This window comes from Lontra canadensis, unplaced genomic scaffold (genome assembly GCF_010015895.1).
Source record: "Lontra canadensis isolate GAN:19392208 unplaced genomic scaffold, GSC_riverotter_1.0 scaffold12, whole genome shotgun sequence".
NCBI classification, from domain to species: Eukaryota; Metazoa; Chordata; class Mammalia; order Carnivora; family Mustelidae; genus Lontra; species Lontra canadensis.
The window spans coordinates 17504163-17531809 of NW_022631006.1; the positions used below are offsets into that span (position 1 = coordinate 17504163).

General features: G+C 46.8%; 1 protein-coding gene across 1 annotated transcript; it reads left to right on the forward strand.

The window, feature by feature from the left end:
- Positions 1 to 615: 615 nt before the first annotated feature.
- TGM5 (transglutaminase 5) lies at positions 616 to 27095 on the forward strand. The gene is made up of 13 exons (XM_032857046.1): positions 616 to 676; positions 1549 to 1728; positions 1851 to 2096; positions 6244 to 6362; positions 9037 to 9165; positions 9755 to 9932; positions 20437 to 20575; positions 21186 to 21289; positions 21391 to 21630; positions 24315 to 24680; positions 25150 to 25310; positions 26505 to 26638; positions 26831 to 27095. The coding sequence occupies exons 1-13, from the start codon at positions 616 to 618 to the stop codon at positions 26982 to 26984; spliced, it is 2211 nt and encodes a 736-aa protein (XP_032712937.1). The 3' UTR covers positions 26985 to 27095.
- Positions 27096 to 27647: the final 552 nt, after the last annotated feature.

A 27647-nucleotide genomic window follows, 5' to 3' on the forward strand; every position in this document is an offset into this window, starting at 1 on the left:
GAAGGGTGGGTCAACTGGGGCAGGCTTCATGAAACAGATGGGTCTTCAACAGACCTTGGAGGACAGGTGGAATTTGGTTAGATATTTGGTTGGGACAGATGGAATGAGAGGCCATTCTAAGTTGGCGTTACAGTAGGATCAAAATATATGGACAGGCAAGGCTACCATTTGCTTGAGGACAGATTGGCTAGAGGAGAGAGTCCATAATGGGAGTGGTGAGAAGTGAGAATGCAAGTGTAGGTGAAGACCAGGTGTGGTAATAAATGTCAGGTTAAGGAGTGTGTCTTTTGTATGGTGGGTTGTGGGGTATCTCAGAACTTTTAGAGCAAAAGGTTGGCATGATCAATTTGTCTTGAGGAAAGAAAATCTGGTGATGTGTTAGGAGGGGATGAGTAGGAAGCAGGAGATCTGATAGAGGCTCTTATGGTCACTAGGTATGAAGTGAGGAGGCCAGAATTGTGTAAATTTGGAAAGGGACGGGTTGGCATCAAAGATATTTTAATTGGGGTAAAGGGACTTGTCACACACGAATGCATAAAGACTAAGAAGGAGATAGGAGAGCCAGTTGTGCTTTAAAGCTTGTGAGCCCAGGTGCCTGGGGACCACTGTAAGACCATGGTCAAACATCAGGAAGTCACAAATGGAGCCTCTTTCGGGGAGACACACTTGGAGAACAGTGAGATCAATCTGTGTTTCATTAGAAGCTCCAGAAGGCAGGGAGTGGGCCTTTCTTCTTTCTTCTTTCTTCTTCCTTCTTCTTTCTTCTTCTTTCTTCTTTCTTCTTCCTTTCTCCTCCTCCTCCTCCTCCTTCTTCTCTTTTTAAGATTTATTTTTATTCGGGGGGGGGGGCAAAGGGGAGGGAAAGAAGAGAAACACAAGCAGACTGCCCGCTTAGTGTGGAGCCTTGTGCAGGGCTTAATCTCACAACCCTGAGACCATGACCTGAGCCAAAACCAAGAGTTGGACGCTTAACTGACTAAGCCACCCAGGTGCCCCTGGGAGTGGGCCTTTCTTTGACTGTCCTCAGAATCCCAACTCCCAGGGCAATAGGCACATGGCATTAGTGATGGGCAGAGAGTCAGCAAATTGCTAAAAGCATAGTACTACCAGATCTAGATGTGGAGGCTGATACTGGGCCAACTGAAACTGTTAACTTGAGTCCAAAAGCTGGATGCTGGGTGAATCTGGAGATATGCTAGGCTGAAGGGAGTGATCACACTTGACCAGGACTACAAAAGGGGTTGGATAGAGGCAGAAAACCATGCATCTCCAGGAGAGTGTAAGCAAGATGCGGATAGAGGGTCCTGGAAGCAAGGAAGGGAGGGTAAAGGAAGTAAGAAAGAGGCACCTGCATGTAGGAATCTTCATTTAATCCTCATAAAAACCATGTAAGGCTGGTATCATGGATTCTGTTTTACTGACTTGGAAACTGAGGCACAGAGAGGTTAAGCTTCTTTCTCAATTTTGTACAACTAATAAGTGGTGGGCAGGATTGGACCAGGCTTCACAACCCTGCTTTTTCACATGCTCCTGGCTGCTCTGTTGTAGGGCTGGAAGTGGCCCTCACAGACCTCCAGAGCTCCCAGAACAACATGCGGCACCACACAGATGAGATCAGCTCTGACCGCCTCCTAGTCCGCCGGGGCCAGTCCTTCAACGTCACTCTGTACTTCAGGAACCGGGGCTTCCAGCCAGACCTGGACAATATCATCTTTGTCGTTGAAACTGGTGAGGACCCCTGAGGGTGTGAGTGTGTGTGTGTGTGTGTGTGTGTGTGTGTGTGTGTGTAATGTATTTAGGGAGATTCTGGAGGGTTGAAACACAGAGCCTCTGTTCTGCTTCCCTTCCAGGACCCCTACCAGACCTGTCCAATGGGACTCGAGCCCTGTTCAGCCTAACAGGTCGGCATGGCCCCAGCCCATGGATTGCCTCTCTGGAGACTAATGGGGCCAGCTCCCTGGAGGTGAGCCTGTGCGCCCCTCCTGTGGCACCTGTGGGTCGGTATCTCTTGAAAGTTCATATTGACTCTTTCCAGAGATCTGTCACAGCCTACCAGCTTGGGGAGTTCATCCTGCTCTTCAATCCCTGGTGCCCAGGTAAGGCGAGTGTCTGTGTGGGGGCCTCTTGTCTCTGCCCCCTTGTCAGTGCCACAGAGAGCCAGGCTCAAGGATTTCTAGACTCCTGTTCCTTGGCTACCAGAAACCTCCCAACTGCATGCACTCAGCAGCTACTCCCAACCACCAACAAAGAGGGCGGGACTAGTTGCTATTTATTTACTTATTTAGAATTTTAAAAACATGAGCCAGGCTTGGAGGCCTGGGTGGCTCAGTTTGTTGAGCGTCTGCCTTCAGCTCGGGTTGTGATCCCGGGATCCTGGGATGGAGTCCCACATCCGGCTCCTGGCTCAGCGGGGAGCCTGCTTCTCCCTCCCACTGCCTGCTGCTTTCCCTGCTTGTACTCTCCCTCTCTGTTAAATGAATAAATAAAATCTTTTTTAAAAAATGAGACTAGTTGGGGCGCCTGGGTGGCTCAGTGGGTTAAGCCGCTGCCTTCAGCTCAGGTCATGATCTCAGGGTCCTGGGATCGAGTCCCGCATCGGGCTCTCTGCTCAGCAAGAAGCCTGCTTGCTTCCCTCTCTCTCTCTGCCTGACTCTCCGTCTACTTGTGATCTCTGTCTGTCAAATAAATAAATAAAATCTTAAAAAAAAAATGAGACTAGTTATCTTTACTTAAAAACTATTATAATTAAATTTGACCACTATTAACATCTACTTTTACTATATGTTTTTTAAAATATTTTATTTATTTATTTATTTATTTATTTATTTATTTATTTATTTATTTGAGAGAGCAAGCACATGTGCGAACAAGTGAGAGAGAGAGAGAGAACAAGGGTGGGGGTGGGCAGAGGGCAAGGGAGAGCAGACTCCCCACTGAGCAGGGAGCCAGATGCAGGGCTTCATCCCAGGACTCCAGGATCATGACCGGAGTTGAAGGCAGGCACTTAACCAACTGAGTCACCCAGGTGCCCCACCATATATTTTTAAGTTAACTTAAATTTTTTCATTATAAGTAAAATTGCATTGAGTGTGGAATGAGGTAAAGGGAAAGAAAGAAGGGAAGGGAAGGGAGAAAAGGGAGGAAGGAAAGGCAGGGAGGGAAGGAGGAAGGGAGGAAAGAAGGGAGGGAAGGTGGGAAAGAAAGAGAGATAGAAAGAAAGGAGGCAGGAAGGAAAGTATAAGGTGACGAGTAAAACCTCATTCCAATCTCCAAGTTCCATCTTCCAGAGGAAAATCCTGTTCACACTTTCTTGTGCAGCCTTACAAAAATGTTTTATGCTTAAATAAATATGTACTTATACATATATGCATATGTGTGTGATTATATAATCATACCACAAATGGGATTATATGGTACATAGAATGCCCTGCTTTTTTCATTCAACAATTCAATTTTGAATGTATTTTCCTATCAATATGTCTTTTTTAATGGCTACAATTACTCCACTGTTTGGATGCACCAAATGTTTTTAACTGGTCTCCTACTTATGGGTACTTTGGCTATTTCCAGTTTTTGTCTTAGACAAACAAAGCTACATGGAATAGCCCAGCACTACATGTCCCCACAATCCCTGTCATCTAAATCTACCTGGGGGCAGAGTAGTTATACAGACATATAGACATGGTGTGGGCAGAATGAAGGACAAGCCAAGAGGAAAGAGTGGGAAGAAGGGCAGAAAGAGCTGATAGTAGAGAATGGGGCTCAACAGTGTTACTTCTAGTTAGAGGATGTCCCTTCCCCTTCCACCCTCTCATCTACTGCTCCCCCAACCTTATCCCAAGGGGGCCAGGTGAGTGGTGTCAGAACCTGGCTGGGGGGGCACCTGGGTAGCTCAAGTGGGTTAAGCCTCTGCCTTCGGCTCAGGTCATGACCTCAGGGTCCTGGGATCGAGCCCCACATTGGGCTCTCTGCTCAGCAGGGAGCCTGCTTCCCCCTCTCTCTCTGCCTGTCCCTCTGCCTACTTGTGATCTCTCTCTCCGTCAAATAAATAAATAAATAAATAAATATCTTTAAAAAGATAGTTAATGAATTGAAATTTAAAAAAAAAAAAAAAAGGAACCTGGCTGGAATCTAGCATCTCTAACCGCCTCCCACCACACACAGCAAGTGTCACTGAGTGGCCCAGAGCTCTCACCCATTAGCCATGTGAAAAGGCCCTGCCACTGGGTCAAGGAGGACAGTTGTCTGTCTGTTTCTATCTCTCCCTCTCTTATACACACTCCTCCTGGCCTCCAAGACTGTGGATTTCAGACTGTACTGAGGTCTCCCCTTTGCTATGAGGAGGAAAGCGATATCTGTGAGGACTTTTTTTTGTAGCTGTGCCCTATCCAGGTTCCAGGGAGTCTCACTATGGGACTAGAGAGCAATTAGGGGCTGAAGTCAGGTTCAGTGGCTACCCCATGACCATGTCCAAGATATTGGTTGGGGAGCCCCACCCTGGAGTTCTGGCCACTGCTAGCCCCCACTGTGAGGAGGGATGTGTATGGTCTCAACCGTGAACCCACAGGTCTCACCTGGTGAAAGACCTCAATAAAATGCATCTCGCCCAGGGGTCATCCTCCACCATGGAGGCTGAGTCTGAGGAAGCAAGGGGAGCACTTTTACCTAAGGGTTTGGCAGTACTTCCAGACTGTTCCAGGACAATGCAAAGGGGACACCTGTTCCCATGGCCTTTGTTCGTTCATTCTCAACTTTAAAAAGATAATTTTTTTTAAAGATTTTTTTTTATTTATTCAACAGACAGAGATCACAAGTAGGGAGAGAGGCAGGCAGAGAGAAAGGAGGAAGCAGGCTCCCTGCTGAGCAGAGAGCCCAATGCAGGGCTCAATCCCAGGACCCTGGGATCATGACCTGAGCTGAAGGCAGAGGCTTAACCCACTGAGCCACCCAGGCGTCCCAAAGATAATTTTTTTATACCACGAAAGTAATACATGTTCATGCCAGAAAATCTGGAGAATAGCAATAGGAAAAAGGAAAAAAAAATTACTATTAACCCCTTTTAGAATAGCCTTCAAAATCCTCTGCATAAATATGTTTTTAACAAACATCAATTTATGTTATAACATTATTATATAACCCATTTAATCTGAATATATCATGTGTAGATTTTGATGCCTATATATACAATTTTGTGATCTTATTTTTTTTATAAAGATTTTATTTATTTATTTCACAGAGAGAAAAATCACAAGTAGGCAGAGAGGCAGGCAGAGGGGGAGGGGGAAGCAGGCTCCCCGCCAAGCAGAGAACCCGATGCAGGGCTCAATCCCAGGACCCCAAGATCACGACCTGAACCGAAGGCAGAGGCTCAACCCACTGAGCCACCCAGGTGCCCCATTATGATCTTATTTTAATAGTGTACAGAAGTATGGCTATTTAATCAGCTCCAAGAACCAGGCATTTATGTTGTTTCCAGCTTTTCAGTGTCATAAACAGCACTCAGATAAACAGCTTAGCATCCAAATCTCTGTGTACTTCCAAAATACTGTCTTTAGACTAAATTCCTACAAAATGAATGAGGAGGTTACTGCCAACCCCAAAATTCTGGTTTGCTTTTTTCCAATCAGGATTAGTTGAGTGTAGCAGAAAGATCATGGAATATAGTGTCATATGGATTCTGTGTTCAAATTTCACTCTGTACTTACATGTGATTTGGACAAGTTACCACTTTCAGCCTGTTCCCTCATTCTTAAACGGGGTGAGGATGTAAATGTGCTGTGTGAACCAAGAAATTCCACCAAAGGTAAATTTTTTTCTGTTCAACCTCATGTTTGGAGTGAACCTGTGGCAGGTGTTGAGGGACTGTAGAAGGTGGGTCTCTCCAAGAACCAGCCGCCTTCTGCCCCTCTTGGTGTTATCCAGTGCCCTCCCCAGAGCTTTTTTTTTTTTTTAAATAAAGATTTTATTTATTTATTTGAGAGACAGAGAAAGCAAAGGTAAGGGCAGAAGGATAGGGATAAGCAGACTCCCTGCTAAGGCCAGAAGCTGGAGCCCTAAGTCCAGAGTGGGTCTTAATCCCAGGACCTTGAGATCATGACCTGAGCCAAAGGCAGTCTAACCAAGTGAGCGAACCAGGTGCTCCCAGAGCTCAGTTTCCATGGGACTTTGTCTTCTGGGGATGGGAATGGGGCAGGAAGGGCAAAATGACCTCTTTGCTTTGTGTCCTGCCACTTTGATTCCTAGATGATTCTGTCTACTTGGACAGTGAGCCCCAGAGGCAGGAATATGTTGTGAATGATTACGGCTTCATTTACCAAGGTAACAAGAACTGGATCCGCCCATGCCCCTGGAACTATGGACAGGTGAGTCTCAGTCCTATTCACAGCTCATGGGAAGAGGGGAACAGGAGCAGGGTGGGAGGATTCTCTTCATGCAGGGTTCACCCAAAATTGAGAAATGGGAAGAGTAAGGTGTGAGATGACACTCCAGGGAGCTAGAGGAGCAGTCATAGACAGTTGGAAGATGTTCTTTGCTGATCCTGTCTGGTTTGGACATCAGGATCCAAGGGGGAAGGGCAGCTAAAGGCACCCACCCTGGAATTCCTTCGAGTATGATGATGAGGATGAAGGGACAAGAGTGATGACGGCCATGAGGGTGCCTGGTTTTTGTTTGTTGAGCTGTTTCCACCAGGGCCCGCTTTGCCTCTCTCACTTCAGCCTCATCGCCCAGGCCACAGACCCTAGGATCAGTTCTGTCATACAGAGGTAACTTGTCCCTGAACATCTCAGGGACATGCAGCAATGCATTTCCCTCCTGGTTACTATTACCTCTTTGTTAGTTTGATATCTTTTTCATTATAAAACTAATACCTGGCTGATTAAAAAACTTTACAAGAAACATTGCAAAAATAGGTACTTGGCGTATGAAGGCCACGCTAAGCACTGTCACCAGCATGGTGTATGTTTCTCTACATTTTCTTTTCTGTGTATATTCTAAAACATGATTTTTTGATAAAAATTGCATTGTGTTCATCGCAGTGTTTTGCAACTTCTGCCTTGATGAAAGCCTGCCTCCCACATAAAGTTCAGCCTCCAGCAGGTGCTCCAGGAAGTACAACACCAAGCCAGGGAAGAGGGTTCTCTCTCAACACCGTTGCCAGGAGAAGACCAGCTCCCGCTGCCAGCTGGCTATTGGCTGGGAAATCCTGGAGGCCCTTGTGTCCATTTGATATGGGTTCCTCTCCTAGACCTGCCCAAATCGAACTCTAACACATGTGGCTGCAGCCACACAGCCTAGGTCCCCCCAGGTGGCCATAGGTAAGATGAGATCTGGCAGCCTCAACGGACCCCAACTGACCTCCCCAGCTCCTCACTTAGCATGGACAAATGAGGATCTGGAGAGCCCCTAGAGACAGGAGCTTACCATCATCTGTGAGCAACAGAAGTGAGCAAACTGCTTCTTTCTGATCCCCCTCCCTTTCTCCTTGCCTCTCATTTAGTGGACTTACACTGAACGCCTACTGAAGGCCAGGCTGGGTGCTAGGTGCTAGGAATGTGAAAATGAATTCAACGCGGTCCCTGAGCTAACGGTGTAATGGAGACTCAGTCACATAAGCAGGTCACTGACCATGCAATGGGTATTACAAAGAGTTAGATGGGCACAGGAGGTTCTGGGAGACCAGAGGAGGAGCATGTGGTTGGGCATGGAGCTCTCAAGGAAGCTTCCTAGGAAGGGAGATGTTTGGACTGAGCCAAGTGAAGGAAAGTGGAGAAAATATCCCAGGCAGAGTGACACATTAGCCAAAATACAAAGGGGAGAAACGGTTTGGTCTGCTGCAACGGTTACAAGGAATCTGATTTTGCTGAAGCAAAATGATGAGGCAGGAGGTGTTGAGACATGAGGCTGGAGAGGTAGAAGGGGGCCAGATCAGAGAAGGTCTTATGTTTAGAGGAGGTGAAAGCTTTGATTCTGAAGGTCCAGAGGACTTCAAACATTTCAAAGCAGAAAAGGGAACTGATGGAACTGTCCCCTGAGGAAGATGGGTCAAAGAAGCCTCCTAATCCTATTTACTGTCCAGTGGGATATTACATGGGAATAAATGCATTAATTTACTCTCATTCAACTGTGGAGTTGAATGCATGGAATCCCTACTATGTGTTGGGCACTGTGCCAGTTCTGGGGCATAGAGTTGCAAGAACAGCTGGAGAGGGGGGCATCTGGTTGGCTCAGTTGGTTGAGTGTCTGCCTTTGGCTTAGGTCATGACCCCGGGGTCCTGGGATTGAGTCCCACGTCAGGCTCCCTGCTCAGCGGAGAGCTTGCTTCTCCCTTTCCCCCCTGCTCATGCCCCCCTCTCATTCAAATAAATAAATAAAATCTAAAAAAAAAAAAAGTAGAAGAACAGCTAGAGAGAGACAGAGCATATGCTCAGGCAGGGAAGACAGAACTTAACTCCATCCTACCTGAAGCTAAAACAGGTTCAGGTTCAGGGAAAGCCTCAGATAAAGTGGCATCCATGTCAAGCCTGAAGGACAAGTCAGCCTGCCTTGGGTGGGAAGTTTTTGTACCTCACATGCTATTAGTCATTCCAGAGCCCAACTGAGTCACAGGTGCCAAGGCAAGTTGGCAGCAGCACCTGAGCCACAGCTGCCAATGATGAGCTGGGTCAGCAGCTGGAGGTGGAGGATGAGGCAACATGGTTTCAGCAAGAACATCCCATAGGCTCCAGGAGTGTGGGCATTGAAAGGTGAAGAGGGAAAAAGAGACTTTTTAACCAGGCTCCTTTTAACCAGAGCTTTGATTTGTAGGATATGCAAACCATGTGGCTTGTGACCCCAGAGCTCTCAGAGCTCTGAGACCCTGCATCTGGCTTAGGATGCACTTCGTGTCTGGGCTACTGGACACAGTTACCTTCCAAACGGGTCTGCATTCCACAAACACACTCTATTTGAGAGCTGGGCGGGGTGGGTCATGAATTTCTTCCCATATCTGCCTGTGCCAATTATGGGCACTCTGCCCCTCTGCATCTCCCCTTATAGTTTGAAGAGAATATCATAGACATCTGCCTGGAGCTGCTAGACAAGAGCCTGAACTTCCAGATCGACCCAGCCACAGACTGTGCCCTGCGGGGAAGCCCGGTCTACCTCAGCAGAGTGGTGTGTGCCATGGTGAGCTTGGATCTGGCTCTGGCTCTGCCCACTCAGGGTATGTCCAGAGAGGGAGGAAGCCCTGTGTGGGGTTGGGGTGCCGACTCACAGTTGCCCCCTGCAACGGAGGGATGAAGAGTTAAGAGCAGGGGCCCTCGGGCAAGGCCAATTTGGCTGAGACTGAGGACAAAAATCTGGGCAACAGGTTTTCTCAGTGGAGGTCTGAATTAGCTGGGTGTGGGCCATCACCTTGATTAATTCCAAACTGCAATTTTTAGGGAAGGCTGAGTGTAGCTCTGGTTTGGGAAATGGTCTTGTCTTTTAGAAATTTCCTTTGCTCTGAAGGATTTTTAAGAGCTCGAAAAGCTGAGCTCTTGCTTTGAAGGGGGTGGGTAGAAATAGAATAATAAACTAATTAACAGTGGAGACAAGTCAGAATGGCTGGCTTCCCACCCCACCCCTTCCCTAGCAGGTCTGGAAAGTCCCACGTAAAATGAGATCAAGGAGTCTGCTGTGTCTCAGGCCCACAAACCTTGTGAGGAAGCCCACACATTACATCTTGCTGAGAAAAAGGATGCTTTTAATGTGTCTGCATATGGTTTCTCTTCAGATCAACAGCAACGATGACAACGGGGTGCTCAATGGAAACTGGAGTGAGAATTACTTAGACGGGGTCAACCCTGCGGAGTGGACAGGAAGTGTGGCCATCCTGAAACAGTGGCATGCCGCAGGCTGCCAGCCAGTGCGCTACGGGCAGTGCTGGGTCTTTGCTGCCATCATGTGCACAGGTAGGGACCCGAAAGGGCCCCATGGAGAGAACCCAAAGTGTTCTGGCCCATGTCATAGCCCTCTGAACCATTCTCGTTCCAGTCTTGCACAAGTCCCACCAGGGAATGTTTCAAAGGAAGTCGTTTCTGTAGAACTGTCTCATCACTGGCTTCAGGCTTCATGTGTCTGGGCTTATCTTAGAGGGTGGTTCTGAGGATGAAATTGCACCCTTCCCCACTCTTCTCTTCCTTTGGTTTTGGACAGCCTAAGAGCCTGGCTAGAAATTGTCTGGTTCCAGACAGGAATGAGATGAAAAGTCAAGTAATTAGAAAACTTACAAACTGATTAGTGTCCTTTCTGAGCCTGGAGAGTGATCTTGACCTGGAAGGGAAATGTGCATCACAGTGGTGGTGTGGGCCGTATAGGGTCAGAGCAAGATGGCAGCTGAAGTAAAATGACCTTGAATTTGGAGTTGTCTCATGTTCAGCAGGTCTAGAGGCCTGACTCAGTCAAGGGAGATAGGGAATGAAGGAAAATGGGAGATCAGTTCTTCAGATAGGAAGTATATGTTAAACTAGTAGAAGAAAATCTAAAAATTATGTATGGGAGGTGGGGGTGTCTGGATGGCTCAGTTAATCAAACATCCGACTCTTGATTTCAGCTCAGATCATGATCCCAGGGTCATGAGATTGAGGCCTGGAGAGATGGCTCTGTGCCCAGCAGGGAGTCTGTTTGAGATTCTCTCCCTCTCCTTCTGCCACCAACACTCCCCACACCCTGCTTGGGCTCCCATGCTTGCTCACGCACGCTCTCTCTCTCCTTCTCTCAAATAAATGAATAAATAAATCTTTTAAAATTTTAAAAAATAAAATAAAAATATGTAATGGAGAAGGAAAGCAGATGGAAGTTGATTTGTAGGTGGCAAGAGGAGCAAGCAGAAGAAAGGGGGGAGTGGTGAATCTTGAGGCAACTGATACCTAGAAATGAGTCACATATTAGACATAGCAGGAGGAAGCCTTCTGCCTCACCCAGGGCCCAACCTGCTACTGGTCCTGACCCTCACCCTGCCCCCCCATGCCTAGCCAGCTCTCAGCCTTTAGGCATGCATATCTGTGTACCTAACTTGGGTCATGGTCAGGAAACTCTTACTCTTGTTAGCTGGGAAAAGAGGCCAAATAACTACTTTTGCTCAGAGCACCCTCTAGTCCAGGGAGACCAGCTTAGTGTTCCTTGAGGGATCAGGCCTTTCATGTAGAAATTCCCTATATGACAGGGGCGCCTAGGTGGCATAGTTGGTTAAGCATCCGACTCTTGGTTTCGGTTCGGGTCGTGATCTCAGGGTCATGAGATGGAGCCCCGCATTAGGCTCTGTGCTCACAGCGGTGTCTGCTTAAGATTCTCTCTCTCTCCCTCTCCTTTCGCCCCTCCCCACTGTGTTCTCAGTCCCTCTCTAAAATAAATACATAAATCTTAAAAACAACAACAACGAAGTTCCCTGTATGGCAAAACCTGGTGCAGTCTGTGTGCATATGTCTGCTAAGCCCATCTCTGGACTCTTGGGGAAGCCTAGGGACACCCCTGCACCTTGATGCTGGGGAGCCAGTGCCAGGCCTCTGGCCAAGGGTACAAGGAAGTTTCTGCAAACACCCACAGAGGATGACTTCACATGGGTTGATGAGGAAGAAGTCCTGAGCTCTTCCTCCTCTGCCACTGCAGAGCCACACCTTGACTCGGAGGCTTCGATTGCTCAGGCACAGGAAACCAGGAATTCAACAGCTTTGATACCGGGGAGCCACAGAGATATGGGCGAACTGGGGTGTCTGAGTCATCCAGGGAGCAGACACAGGACTGGCAGGCAGAGAATGGATTACTCTTGGGCATGATGGAGAGGGAACTTTCCTCTGCATGGAAAAACCTAGAGGGGAATGGGCTGGGTGTGTGTGTGAGGACAGAGAGGACTAGGGCTTTGGGTGTGGTTGTCTGGAATTGGGTGATGAGAGGGGTGGAGCCGGTAAATGGAGATTATGCAAGGAGAGCAGGCCAATTAAAATGTTTATAAGAATCGTGGCCCCTTAGTGACCTGGGAAGCAAAGGGTTGGGCAAAGTGGGTCAAATGTGACTTGATCCAACTGTAGCTCAAGCAGAGCAGCCTTCCCCAAAAGGGCCACTGTGGGGTATATTAATAAGTGCATCTGTTTGAAAAATTGATTTTTCAGTCAGCCACACTTATTGAGTCCTTATTCTATTCTAGGTATGGTGCTGTAAGTACTCTTGGATACAAAGATGAGTAAGACCTGGCCTTTATCAAATCCCAGGGCTTATCAAATTCCTTAGCCCAATATAGCTGCCAAAGCACATTTGTTGTTAGTATTGTTATTTCACACTCACAATAGCTGTCATTTACTGGGGACCTCTTTAGTGCCAGGCACCGTGCTAAAATCTTGACAACCTAAATGGTGAGGCATGTGGACTCTGGAGGTAGGCTGCTTGGGTTCAAATACCAGCACTACCATCAGTTGGCTGAATAGCTTTGGGCAAGTCACTTAACTTGTGCCGCAGACTTAGAATGGAGAAAGTAATAGTACCTACCTCATAGGGTTATTGGAAGAACTGAGGGAATACATACATGAAGAGTGCTAAGAATAAATAGGGCCGGGAATGTTTAGCAAGTACAGCTAGGATCACCTCGTGTGATCCCCCCAAATGACCTTAGGAAGTAGGGTCTACCATCATCATCTCCACTTTGCAGACGAGTAAACTGAGCAGCAGGGCAGGTCTCATATCCAGGTCTGGCACGCTGTGACCACTAGGCTATACTGATGCATAAACCTCACTAGCAACTGCCATTTACCCAGCATTCTCTGGACTTCAGGCATATGCTGGGCACTTTCACTCACGACCACCTGCGAGGTAGCATCATCTACAGATGAGAAAACTGAGGCTTGAAGTGACCAAGTGACTCTTGTGTCTGACTCAGAAATGCATTCTTCCCTCTGCAGCACTGCCTCTGTTCAGAACGGCCTTTTTAAACGTCAACATATTAACTTCAACTTCCTAATGAAAAAAAAAAATCACCAAAAGGAAAATTTGCTTGCATCAAAGATACACTTCCAATTTTTTGAACAGGCTTTTACTTTGACACTCATTTAGGTGGCTGTTATTTTAGGAATTTCAGACAAATCTCTGGCCTACCTTCTCTGCACTGCGGGCTGGCCACCCACAGCTCTTAGTCATCAGGCTTTTCCTGTTCTGGCCTTCCACTCCCAGTAACAGGGAACCTGAAGAGAGTTCCAGCAGCTCTACCTCCACCCCACCCCCCTTATTTGTCAGGGTTCTAAGTCTGGTGGTTCCCAGTATCATCCATCCCCGATGCAGTTCCCAGAGTTGGGGTGGGGGTTCCCTTTGTCACTATGTCTCCCTCTCTCTTGCCACTCTCCATGTGATCTATCTTTTGTTATGCAGAAGCTGTTCAGTCAGCCCTCAGTTCTTCTTCAAGAGGAAGTGTTCTATAAATAGGGATAGATTTGGTGTGTGTGGAGGAGGTAAGTTCAGGGTCTTCCTACGTCGCCATCTTAGACCAGAACTCCTGAATTATACACTTTACAAGGGTGAATTTCATGGTATGTGAATTATATTTCAATAAAATTGGGGTTTCGTTTTTGTTTTAAAGCTAGGCATCCTAGGAAGGTGCCTTGTCTGTTCCTGCCCACAGCTGCATGGGGCAGGAGCAGCAACGACTTGGAAGACATGAACTCTGACTGTGAGCAGGTCTATGGAGTATGATTCCCCTCCTCTGTAGACACCTGGGCCCAAGAGCCATGGTGGGAAGGGTGGTGGGAAATGAGGAGGCTGTGTTGCTCTGGACTGGGCCCTCCTCTCTGCATCCAAAACTACCCCATCTATATATCTTTTGTATATTGGGTTCCTACTCTTGTCTTGCCTGGCATATAGGATTCTCTGCTTAACACTTTATTGAACACACCCGGGCTAGATGTCCACCTAAGATTTCTTCTCACTCAGTTGTGTAGTGGCCTCTATAAAGTACCTCATTGTCTTCATTTGAATACAACTGTTATTCTCATTGTTTTTACTGAGCCTTTAGCTCTTACAAAAGGAACCTCAGCCAAGGTCCTGGTGTATTATTTCGCTTCATCCTTTGGCTCAAACACAAATCTACTATTATTCTCCATTGATTTATGAGACATCTTGGGTTGTATGGAATGTTCCCTTACCAGGTTGTGGGTTAATATATGGCCAGCACGTAGAAAAATGCCTGGCACTTGGTTAGCTTTACATAAATGTTAGCTATTATATTTAGTCTGATACTGTTTTAATCTCAGCCTCTTGGACTCCAGAGGTCTTGCTGGGTCTCATTCACAAAGCGTTTCTGGTCATCCCCTAAAATTCAGTTCACCATCATTTCCATCACTTTTTTTTTTTTTTTTTTACATTATTTCCTTTCTTTGTTCCTTGGAGGGTTTAGGGTTAAATTAATCATATTCCTCATTTCATAATATTTATCATAACAGATCTGCTTCATGTCCCTTTTTATTTTATTTTATTTATTTATTTTTTTAAATGTTTCCAGAATCTGATCACTGCTCACCATCTTCCTTGCCACCATCCTGGTACAAACCAACAACCCATCTCAACTATTGCTTCATGTCCCTTTTTAAAAAACTAACTAATTGGGGCACCTGAGTGGTTCAGTGGGTTAAAGCCTCTGCCTTCAGCTCAGGTCATGATCCCGAATTGGGCTCTCTGCTCAGCAGGGAGTCTGCTTCCCCTTCTCTCTCTCTGCCTGCCTCTCTGCCTTCTTGTGATCTCTATCAAATAAATAAATAAAAATCTTAAAAAAAAACTAACTAACTGGTTTTTCCTCACTTTTGTCTTATAACCCATTCCTATTCACCTCTCCCCATAAGAGGGAAACATTTTGATGTATTTAATATGTAACTCTGAAAGTGTTCTTACAGGAGGAAAAATATATTGTTATAGTGCAATATATTGTCCAATATGTTTTTTGTTTTATATATTGTATTTTTCATCTTTAGAAGTTCCATTGGATCTTCTTTCTATCTTCCATTTCTCTTCTTAGTTCATGTTTTCTTTTACCTCCTCTTGAGCATATTTGTAATATTTAAAATAGCTGCTTTAAGGTCCTTGTCAGCTCATCCTATCATCACTGTCATTTCTAGATCTAGTTCTATTGATTGACATTTTCCTGGTTATGAGTCATATTTTCCTGTTTCTTTATATGTTTGGTATTTTATTAAGTAGACATTATTTGTTATTATTTTTTTGAGAGAGAGAGAGTGTGTGTGTGAGGAGGGAGAGGCACAGAGGGAGAGAGAGAGAGAATCTTAAGCAGGATCTATGCTCAGTGTGGAGCTTGACTGTGGCTTGATCTCACAACTCTGAGATCATGACCTACATTGAAATCAAGAGTCGGACTCTTACCCAACTGAGCTCCCAGGTGCCCCTATAGTAGATATTTTTTAGAGCAGCTTTGGGATTCATTGCCATTGCAGATAATGAAGAACAGTTCTAATATGACCTTGTGAAGGTATAGCTGAAAAATCAAGACAATATAACCTTCTAGGCTTAAGGAACAATTAAAGGCATAGGAGGGGAAGGTACATTTCCCATATAGAAGATTTATGTGTCCAGGGAAAAATTAAAAGATGCTAAATATCATCATATTTAGATGCAGTCCCTTCAATTCTATTAGCTGAAGCTTTGGCTATATTCTTCAGTATAAACCATGGAAAGGTGGCAGCAAAGCTGACCAAACAATTTCAACAAATTGAACTGGAACTTAACACTGACTTCTCTTTTATTTTTTTTAAAGATTTTATTTACTTATCACAGTAGATCACAAGAGATCACAAGTCGGCAGAGAGAGAGGGGAAAGCAGGCTCCCCACTGAGCAGAGAGCCCAATGTGGGGCTCAATCCCAGGACAGAGATCATGACCTGAGCCAAAGGCAGAGGCTTAACCCACTGAGCCACCCAGATGCGCCACTGATGTCTCTTTTAAATGAGAGTCACATTTCCACATGAGGAGGTAATAGGGGAGCAGGGGACGGAAAAGAACTTGTGAGAAGCTTCATGGCCAGTCCTCAAACAGACTCCATGTTTTTGTCTTTTTTTTTTAAGATTTTACTTATTTATTTGACAAAGATCACAAGTAGGCAGAGAGGCAAACAGAGAGAGAGAGGAGGAAGCAGGCTCCCTGCCAAGCAGAGAGCCCGATTCAGGGCTCGATCCCAGGACCCTGAGATCAAGAACTGAGCTGAAGGCAGAGGCTTTAACCCACTGAGCCACCCAGGTGCCCCCAGCCTCCATGTTCTGATACACCATTGGGATGTACCAGTCAAAAAATGAGCTACACTCCTTGAGGACAGGGATGTCTTTCATTTCTGTGCATGCATCTAACCCATTCCCTGGTTAATCTCAGGGGCCTGACACGTATCACTGAATGAGTGCTGAATGGCTGAATGAAGAGACATAGTAATTCATGCTGGCAGTGTGTTGTGGTGTATCCCTTGGGAAATCTGCAGCCTTCTCCCTATTCTGATATCATGCCCACCTTTGTCTAAGCATCACTGTGTGTACGTGCAAGCATGTGCACACACACAAAAACACACACCTCCCTTTTACAAGGGACTCAGCTCCCACAAAATTATCACCGTAAGAGTCACCTGAGTCTCATGTCAAACTGTGAGTCACTAGGACTGACAGTCTGCGGAAATCTTTTCCACAGGTTAAAGACAACTCATGTCAGCACAAAATTAATGATCATCTACTTTGTGCCCAGCATTATGCTGGAAACAAAGAAATGCACGAAAAGTGTCCTCTATGAGTCCTACTCCAGGGGGATGTGTGATCTGGCTGACAAGATCAACAAATGCAGGACATCCCAGAGAGCTCCATCCATTGATAAAATATGTAGCACAGGTGACTGGGATTAAGTGAGAGCATGGGAAGGGAGGTTAGTGTGGTGTGAATTAGGCAGTGAAAACTCACAGAGAAAGATGCACTGAGAATGAGCTGTTGCCTGGATGCTTGGCGAAGTTGCAGCGGTGTGGCCTGTTGCTAGAAGCATGAGGATGCTTTGAGATCAGAGAAACATGGGCTTAAATCCTGCCCCGGCTCTCCTCTTTCTGCCATGTGACCTCAACCTCTCTAAGCTTCAGGTTTCTCCTCTTTAAAGTGGGGACAACTCCAGGATTGTGGAGATAGTTTAATGAGATCATGCCTGTGCAGTGCTTGGCACCGTGCCTGGCGCTGTAATGGTGGTGACGCCTTCAGCTGGCAAGGAAGACAAGCACAGCTGGGGATGTGTTTAGAAGCAGCGATGTCCCTACACTGTTGGTGGGAGTGCAAGCTGGTGCAGCCACTCTGGAAAACAGCATGGAGGTTCCTCAGAAAGTTGAAAATAGAGCTACCCTACGACCCAGCAATTGCAGTACTGGGTATTTACCCCAAAGATACAAATGTAGTGATCTAAAGGGGCATGTGCACCTGAATATTTATAGCAGCAATGCCCACAATAGCCAAACTATGGAAAGAGCCTAGATGGCCATCAACAGATGAATGGATAAAGAAAATGTGTTATATATACAATGGAAAACTATGCAGCCATCCAAAAAACCATTATCTTGCCATTTGCAATGATGTGTTTGGAATTAGAGGGTATTATGCCAAGCAAAAGTCAATCAGAGAAAGACAATTATATGATCTCACTGATATAAGGAATTTGAGAAACAAGACAGAGGATCATAGGGGAAGGGAAGGGAAAAATGAAACAGTATGAAACTGGAGAGGGAGAGAAACCGTAAGAGACTCTAAATGTCAGGAAACAAACTGAGGGTTGCTGGAGGGGAGGGGGTGAGAGGGATGGGGTGGCTGGGTGATGGACATTGGGGATGGTATGTGATATGGGGAGTCCTGTGAATTGTGTAAGACTGATTAATCACAGACCTGTACCCCTGAAACAAGTAATACATTGTATGTTAATAAATTATCAATGAAAAAAAAAAAAAAAGAAGAAGCAGCGAGGTCTCCATACAGGCCCAAGATTCAAATTCAGAAGTTGTGGGCACACAGGAAGAGACAAGTCCATGACAGAGGATGAGCTCTTTGTGGGAGGACAGAGCAGGCAGGACAAAGGGAGCAAGAACCCAGGAAAAATATGTGTGTACAACCTCATGCAGTTTGTACAACCTCATGCAGTTCTGGGCGCTGTTAGCTCCTTTAGTGTGATGTGGAAGCTAAGGGAGGCCTCACTCCCCTCACTCACACACTCCTCACTCTAAACATCGTTTAGAATGTTAACAACCATTCTTGCCCCACGTGGCCTCACTGGGACAGGCTGTTGTCCCCCATCCCAGGCCTCTCATAAGCCAGGGATGGGAACAGATGAGGGCAAATCCATCACCACTCCAAAGCTTACAGTCAAGCTTACTCAAAGCATGGTGCACAGTCATTACGATAGCGCTGGGTGTCAAGTCAGAAATCACCAGAAAGGGGAAGAGAGTCCTGGGACACTCATTCACCTGTCTAGCAACAATGCACCAAATCAAAACAGGTCTGGCTCTGTGTTGTTAATGGCTGTATAATAGTAAAGATGGATATTACACAAACTCTGCCCTTAGGAGGGCCTACTTGCAAACAAATCATTACAAGCTGTGTGCTATGTCTACTAGAAAACTTCAGAATGCTGTGAGAATAATGACCTGTGTTCAGGTGGGAAAGGTCAGTCTGGCCTTGTTGAGCAGGAGTTGACACCACCACCAACATTCCAACTGGCTGTTTGTGATCAGTCAGGGTGAATTTCAGAGGCTTGCTTCCTGCTCTCCCTGTCCACCCTCCTTGGTGCCTTCTCTGAGTATCCTTTTACCCACCCTTCTGCTAAGATTCTCCTAATCTTAGCAGAAATGTGTTCTGTGCAATGGTCCTGAGTCACCTGATGCTCTCACCTTCCTCCAGTCTCCTGTTCCTTTAGTGGCAGCTTTTCCAAACTTCTCCCTCCCCTAGGAGGCTGTTCTTTGTTACCTTCACTCACAATTCACTTATCAGCTCTGCTCCCTCCCTGTCCTCATTCCTTGGCCCTGCACAGACCTGCCACTCCAAGAGAACGCCAGGTTCCCCTTTGGGCTTCTCTCCTCACTGTTCCAAGGTGTATCCAGAGATGTGTCCCCACCCTGACCTGGAGAGGCTTTGTGCCAATATTTGATCACATAGGAAAATGCTTGATATGTTTAATGAGGTGAAAATACTAGAGCACTGAACTGTGTGCATAATACTGAGAGGTGGGCTCAGAATTGAGCACGAGCTCAGCAGTGTAATCAGGATTTGAGTGACAGGTCTGTAACTGCCTAGCTGTGTGACTTTGGTCGAGGTTGCTAACTTTTCTTAGCCTCTGAGTCTTAATCTTTTTTTTTTTTTTAAATATTTTATTTATTTATTTCACCCAGACAGAGATCACAAGCAGGCAGAGAGGCAGGCAGAGAGAGAGAGAAGAGGAAGCAGGCTCCCTGCGAGCAGAGAGCCCGATGTGGGGCTCGATCCCAGGATCCTGAGATCATGAACTGAGCTGAAGGCAGAGGCTTTAACCCACTGAGCCAGGCACCCCCTGAGTCTTAATCTTTAACATGAGGATAATAATAGCAGCTTCTGTGTAGAGTTTTCCTGAGGGTAACTTAGCAACATGCCCGGCACGTGTGATTATTATTGAATTATTATTATTATTACTATGTTACTACTACTACTACTATTATTATTATTATTGAATGGGGTGGACCGCCAATGCTGGACTTGAAGGGAGAGGGCCCCCAGAACATTGGTGGTAGAATATCGCTGCACTTAAAGAGTACCGAAGAGGGGAAATATGGGGACAAAGCAAAAGAAGTTGACTGGCAAAGGGAAGAGATGTCTCCTCATGAATAAAAACAAGGTTGTACCTCCTTCCTAGAATTTCTCTATTGGGTACAAATTCTCACTTTTCTAAGCATTTGTTACACAGTTTCCTTCCTTTTCTGCCTTCCTTTGTGAGGCTTTCCTTGATAAGCTTCCAAGACACCCATGGAAAAGGGGGAATCCAAACCACAGACCTCTTTTCTAAGAATTTGATGGTCTGAGTCAAAATCCTAGCTATTTGGCTTGAAGATGGAGATTCAAGGCCAAGAGGGAAGTGAGACCGAGTCAGGCCACTGAGTCTTGCCAAAGGAGGTGTGCCTGTCCCTCCTGCTTGCAGGCAGGAGAACTCACGACTTGCTTGGCCTTGGCAGTGCTTGTCTGAGCAACCAGAAGCTTAAACTTTGCCCAGAGTCTCTTCAATGAGCCCCAGAGAGGAGCTCAGGAAGGTGGTAAGAGAGGTTGGCAATATCACCAACCCATTGCCCCAACAGCTCCTGACAGGTCCTGGGAGTGCCAAATGAGTGGCTTTCCCGGGCCCAAAGAATCCATAGGATTCCTGAATCCACAGCCCACAGAAGATTTTTACTTTCTCTTTCTGCAGTAATGAGGTGCCTGGGGATCCCTACCCGCGTGATCACCAACTTTGACTCTGGCCACGACACAGATGGAAACCTGATCATAGATGAGTATTATGACAGCACGGGCAGGATCTTGGAGAATAAGAAGAAGGACAGTGTCTGGTGAGAAACAACTTCCCCATCTCTTTCTGGGGCAAATCCCTCTAGGAGAGAGTGGGGCAGGACTGCACCCATGAGCCCGCTGCCCTCTCACGGCCCCTCCACATTCACCAGTCCCAGGGCTCTGTATCCCCAACTTGAAGGCTGAGCCACAGCTGAACACAAAACCGATTCTGCGTTTAAAATCTTCACATCACAAGAGTTTTCTGCCCTGGGTGACATTTCCCTCTGTCATCTCTTTCATTTGATATCAGCCTGCAACCTCACCTCCAGATGCACTGTGACTGCCCCTGGGAGTCAGCAGCACATACAGGAAAGGGCCATGAAGATCTTTTGAAGGGAGTGAGAGAGGGATTTTAACCTCAGTTAGTTCGAGAAGTCTTCGCTCTCTGTTCCCAGAAGAAAACTCTTTTCTGAGCAAGCTGAGGCTCACACGAGGAAGAGCTGCCACCACTCACCCATGGAGGTCTGATGGCCTCGGGTGCACTAAATCTGTCTTTCTGTTTAGCAGTCCATTTGCCCGCAGCCCCCTGTCTTGCTCTGGAAAGAACACAAGCACTACAAACTCTCCCTTATCGTCATTTGACATTGACTCCTCTGGCTTTTCCTTTAGGAATTTTCATGTGTGGAATGAATGCTGGATGGCCCGAAAGGATCTCCCTCCTGGATATGGAGGCTGGCAGGTGCTGGATGCCACACCTCAGGAGACCAGCAACGGTGAGGCTGTTCAGAAGGCGGAACCCACTCCCACAAAATCCACCCTTGCCCCTGACTGACCCTGAGGAAACCAACCACCGTGGCTCTTCTGTTCTCCTCAGGCCTCTACTGCTGCGGCCCTGCCTCCGTCAGAGCCATCAAAGAGGGAGAGGTGGAGCTGAACTATGACACAGCGTTTGCCTTTTCCATGGTCAATGCTGACTGCATGTCCTGGCTTGTCTACGGAGGGAAGGAACAGAAGATTCACCGGGACACGAATACTGTTGGCAATTTTATCAGCACCAAGAGCATTCAAAGTGACGAGCGAGACGACATCACGGAGAACTACAAATACATAGAAGGTACGACGGAGCCAGCCCCCGCCAGAGACCAAGTCCTGGGGACACCTTCTCTAGGGAACCTCCCAGCAGCTGGGGAACCAGATGAAATCTGAAGGACAGAACCTGGGTCCACTGTCTCCTCAGTTTTAGGATGCCAACTGAGATGTTCCCACTGCCTCACTTCCATGTGCCCACCGCCACCCCACGCCCCCCATATCCCCACAGGCCAGTGAGCATTCTCCACGAGATGTTCACACTGACTGTAGGGCCACTGACAGGCATCCCACCAATAGCCTTCCTGAAAAGTTAGCCTCTGTCTCAAGATGCGAGGGGATTTAGTAAACACTATCCTATTAGTTAATTTAATGAATTTCATTTAACATATTGCCTAATTAACTTTGTCTTATTGAGTATTTGGAGGACAATCCAGACCGCCAACCAGCACAAAGGCTAACATAAGGCCGAATGTTTACTCTGGACACCTACCTCCTGCAGAGGTCGCATCTGAGACGTGGGAGACCTGACAGAGGCTTCTTACTCAAGTCAGCAGGTGCTAATAAGCACCTAAAGTAGTCAGGCGTGAACTTATTCTCAAGATCTGAGAAACACCAATCACTAGGTTCAACCACCAGGGAGCCAAGTGAAAATATAGTCTTTGAGGACCAGAGCTGAGTGAGGAGCAAGAGTGAAGAAGGAAAATGGGGGAGTGGCGGGTAGCTGAGCAGTGGCTGGGAGTGCTGGCAAGTAGAATTAATCTGTGGTTTGTCTAAGTGGGCCTTTGGGACCCACAGAGAAGCTCCAGAATCTGAGCCTAAGAAGTAGTTTTACACAGCAAGAGGCAAGCACTGAACACAGCCCAGCTTCACCTCCATCCACTCGGGTTATCTTGGTTGGGGGGCCCAGAACAAGTCCTGAGGCAAGGATTCAAGTACAAGTGGTTGATCTGTGAGGCCATCCAGCAAATACTGGCAGGAAGGAGAGTGAGCAAGTGAGACAGGGGAGGGGAGAAAGCCAACACAGGGTGCCTCCTCAAGCTGGGTGGGCTTTGGCAGCATTTGCTAGAGGTCCACAGGGCTCCACTGTATTCTTGGGGGTTTGCAGCTATATTCCTATGGGCCTGAGGATGCTGCTCGGTTGGGCAGTATTTGATCTCCTCCCACTCGGCCTGATGGCATCTGGGGGAAGAGCAGACCACAGGTGAGTTAAATCTAATTCACATCACTCTTGCTGAAGTAGATGCCTTGAGATCCTCTTTTGACTAGAATTAGGCTTGGAAAGTGCCTCTGCCTGGGGAGGATGTGGGGACGCACTGAAGGGGTGGGACAGACACTGGGGTCAGTGAGTGCTACGTGAATACAGCTGCTAGGATTATTAGGGAAGCTCCAGTGAGTATTCCTGCATATCCTGGCCACAGTACCACCGAGGACTGAAGCCAGGCCTCTCTGGAAATTCAGCTTGCTTGAATTTTACTTTGTTTTCTCTTCTCTTCTTTCCTTCCTTTCTTCCTTCTTTCTTTTCTTTTCTTCTTTCTTTTCTCTCTCTCTTTCTTTCTTTTTGTCTTCCTCATTTGTGGGCCTTTATCTTTCCCATGGGGAAGTCAGAATAGAGTTTAATAACCATGAGCACAGATTTTTGTGTTGGGCAGATTTGGTCTCCACCTGGATTCTGCCCCTTCCATGCTGTGGGACTTGGACAAGTGCCGGGACCTCTCTGAGCCCCATTTTACTCAACTGTATATGGATTATATTGTTGTTGGTGGTGAGGATGTGTAGAAAGGGGAATCCTTGTGCACCGTTGTTAGGAATGCAAGGTTGTGCAGCCACTGTGGAAAACGGTATGGAGGTTCCTCAAAAAATTAAATATAGAGCTACCATTTGACCCAGCAATTGCACATTTGAGTATTTGTCTGAAGAAAACTAAAACACTAACTTTAACTTCAAAAAATACGTGCACCCCCATATTCACTGCAGCATTATTCATAATAGCTAAGCTATGGAAATAGCCCAAGTGTCCACTGAGGGATGAATGGATAAACAAAATGTGATATATATATATGTATATATACATATATATACACACACACATACATACATAATTACATACATACACATACATGATGGATTATTTTTCAATCACAAAACAACAGTGAAATCTTGCCGTTTACGACAATATGGATGGACCTTGAGGGCATTATGCTAAGTGAAATAAGACAAATACTGTATGATTTCCTCTCTTATATGTGGAATCTAAAAAAAAAAGAAAAGAAAAGAAACCAAGTTCATAGATACAGAATACAGATTGGTGGTTACCAGAGGTGGGGGTGGGAAGGGAGAAATGGGTAAAGTAGGTAAATAAACAAATAAGTAAAACAGTGCTAGTGATTTAAAGAAAAATAGTTCTAGGCCTTTCATGGCACCAAAGAGAAGGTCCAGAAGGCCTTCCCTTTCTCCAGTGGGGAGCATTGGGCTCCCTGATCAGTGGAGAGCCTGCTTCTCCCTATGCCCCTCCCCCCACAGTGTGTTCTCTCTCTCAAGAAAATAAATAAAATCTTAAAAAAAAAAAGAAAGAAAGAAAAAGGAAAGAAAGCACCTGATGAATAGTAGGGAATGCTTGTTGTTGGAAATGAGGGTTTTAACAGCTCTGCAGTGTTTGGCCAAGGCTTACCTCCCTGAGGAGGACAGCTGATACTGTCTCTGCCCTTCCAGGTTCTCCCCAGGAGAGGCAGGTGTTTCTGAAGGCTCTTCAGAAGCTGAAGGCTGGAAGGTCTGAAGATCCCCACCAAACAGACTCACAATATTCCACACCTGAGCCACGGAGCAGGGACGGCCTTCGGGGCCTGCATACGCCTTCCCTTCGGCCTAGTGATGTTGTCCAGGTCTCCTTGAAATTCCAGCTGCTTGACCCTCCCCACATGGGCCAGGACATATGCTTTGTCCTGCTGGCCCTCAACATGTCACTCGAGTTCAAGGACCTCAAAGTGAACCTGAGTGCCCAGTCCCTGCTGCATGATGGCAGCCCCCTGCCACCCTTCTGGCAGGACACAGCCTTCATCACATTCTCTCCTGAAGAAGGTATGGGCTCTGGGTATGGGGACAGTCTGGGTACACAGAGTGGGCTATGGAAATGCCAGTGGAGACAAGTCAGATGACACAGTTCTGGGGACAGACCTCTGTGACACCAGCCTTAATTTTCCCTTTGGTGCAGATTCCTTCCACCCCCTTCCCTCTTTTCTCTTGCTCCTCCTTCCTTCCCTTTACTACTTCAAGGAAGAGAGCCTGGTTTAGTAGGGGAAGCCTGAGCTTTGGAGGCATATAGAACTTGGTTAGAACCTCAGCTCCTCCATTTACCAGGAGAATGACCCTGCGGAAACCATTTTGCCTCTCTTAACCTCAACCTCTCCACCTGAAAACCTAGAACCTGCTTCACTGGGGCTTAGTACATGTTGGTCCCCTCTTCCCCAAAGAAAGATTCCCCAGATCCAACCCAGGCCTAGTTGATTTTCCCAGCTACTTTCACCTCATCTTTTTGTTTTCTCCCTAGCAAAGACCCACTCCTGTAGAATTCCGTATTCCCAGTATAGCCAGTACCTGTCAACAGACAAGCTGATCCGCATCAGTGCCCTGGGCGAAGAGAAGAGCAGTCCCGAAAAGATCCTGGTGGACAAGATCATCACCTTAGCCTATCCAGGCATCATAATTAATGTAAGTGGCCTGGGGGCTCCTGGCGATCTGCACTCCTGGGGAGTGTAGCCCTCTGAGAGTCTGTTCAGGAAAGCAGCCCCTCTTTTCCACTGTCTCTGCTGGTGTCCCCAAATACCTCCCTCTCGGAAACATGAGATTCATCTGAAAACACTGGACAAGGTATCCATCCTTTTGCACCACCCAAGTTCTTACGGGTGGACCTTGAGCACATGCCATGGAGAGGACGGGAAGAGATTCTTCTCTTGTGCCGCCTCCCACTGCTGGCCTTCCCCAGGGTCAACATGAGGAACTATGTGCTCAAATGGGAAGAACCTGAGTGGGGAGAAAAGCACTGCCTGAGGTCAGCTCAGGTTTGATTTGCCATTTCTTGGCTGTGCATTCTTGGACAAGTCCCTGGGCCTCTGCTTCTTGAACTATCAGATGAGAAGATTAGACTAGCTGGCTTCTGCGGACACTGCCTACTGTGACATTCTGTGATTCTCTGAGTGGCAAGACTTCATGGGTCTGCGTCTCTTCAGTGCTGCCCCCTGAGGCCAAGCAGCCTCCTAGATCCTGCCAAGCGAGCCTGTGGTGCCCCCTGGTGGGGCGCATCTGGCAAATCAAGCCACTGGAGTCTTATTCTAGGGAGTGTTTCCAAAAGGGCCTCCAGGTTTCCTGAGACTATTTACATCTCTCTACAGCCTTGAATGTTCCATTGCTCTTCACTCACACAGTGGGGTGAAAAGAAATGAGCCCGTTATGTCATGAGGGAGAAAAGGGATGGAGCAGAGTTGCAGTAAGAAAGTGCCAAAGAAGATTCTATCCACTCAAATTATGCATGAGAATCTTGGATGAGATCTTTGGAGCAGAGGAAACATCACTAGAGATTCCAATTTACCTGATTTTTCCATATGCTGGGTTGAGGGATATAAAATACTTCATACAAACATCTATGGATGGATAAATGAAGCACAGTTTTACTTAACAATATCTCGTGTGGTATACATTGATATTTTCTTCTATTTCATTTTTTAAAAAACATTAATGACAACCCATCAAGTTGGCTTTAAGCCATAGCTGAAAAAACATGGGCCATAGAAGTCCATCTCTTCAGGAAACAGATCTGAAGAGCAAGGCCCTCTGTAAATGTTTGTTGAATTAGGGAATGAGGTTAATCTTCTGCTCCCTTCTTCTCCTCTGGATCTCCCTGTTTAGGTTTTAGGAGCTGCCGTTGTGAACCAGCCACTCTCCATCCAGGTGCTGTTTTCAAACCCCCTCTCAGAGCACGTGGAAGACTGTGTGCTGACTATGGAAGGAAGCGGGCTCTTCAAGAAACAGCAGAGAGTCCTGTGAGTGCTGGCTGTATGTGGCCTTTGCCCCCATCTTATCTTGGGGTTCTCACTAGCCTTCTTTCTGGTGACAGGCACTGGGGCCAGTCTCTGAAAACTCCAGGAAAGGAGAACCGTGGTTGCTGAGTGGAAAAGAGCTCTGGAGTTCTCACAATGCCTATGGTCTTCTAACATTCTCTTTCTCTGCTACAGCATTGGAGTCCTCAAACCTCAACACAGGGCCAGCATCACTCTGAAGACTGTCCCCTTCAAGAGTGGCCAAAGGCAGATCCAAGCAAATTTGAGGAGCAACAAGTTTAAGGACATCAAGGGTTACAAGAATGTTTATGTAGACTTGATGTTATAAATTGTAGAACAGTAAGCCGGATGCATGGATTTTAAGCAAGTTCAAATGCAAGCTGTGCCACTCCCCACCACAACAGAGGCTTTACAAGGCTCCAAAGGAAGCAGCAGAGGAGAGATGGATAATCCCCTGGGCCATTTGCACAGCTCCCTAGGACTCTGATCAGAGCGCAGGGACTCTATGGTGTCCAATCCAGAAGTGTGAGATAGCACAGAGGTCTGAGGACACTGGCTGGACTTGGTCATGACTTACTGCCCCCCCCCCCCCGCTCCAAATTGGCTGAGAAGCTCACTGTCATTTTGTCACTGCAGTGGCTAGTTCCCTAGTCCCAATAAACTTCAGTCTTTGTTCTCACCCCCTTTGCACCCATGGAGTCATCACTTGCCCTGCAGCAGCCCCCACCTGGATGCTGGGAGTTGCATGCCCGAGTCCATTCCAGGGTGAATCACTGGGCGCCCTATATATGCCAGGCACTGTTCTGAGTGTAGCGGAGAAGACAGTAAACAAAGCAAAGGCTCTGTCCCCATGGAGCTTACATTCTATTGATGGTGGAGGGGGGATACAGACAATCGATATGTCAACAGGTAAGGTATCTACAGATGATGTGTCAGTCATGATTTGGATAGGGAAACCAAAAGCCCTCTAAGTTTCTACATACCACCTACT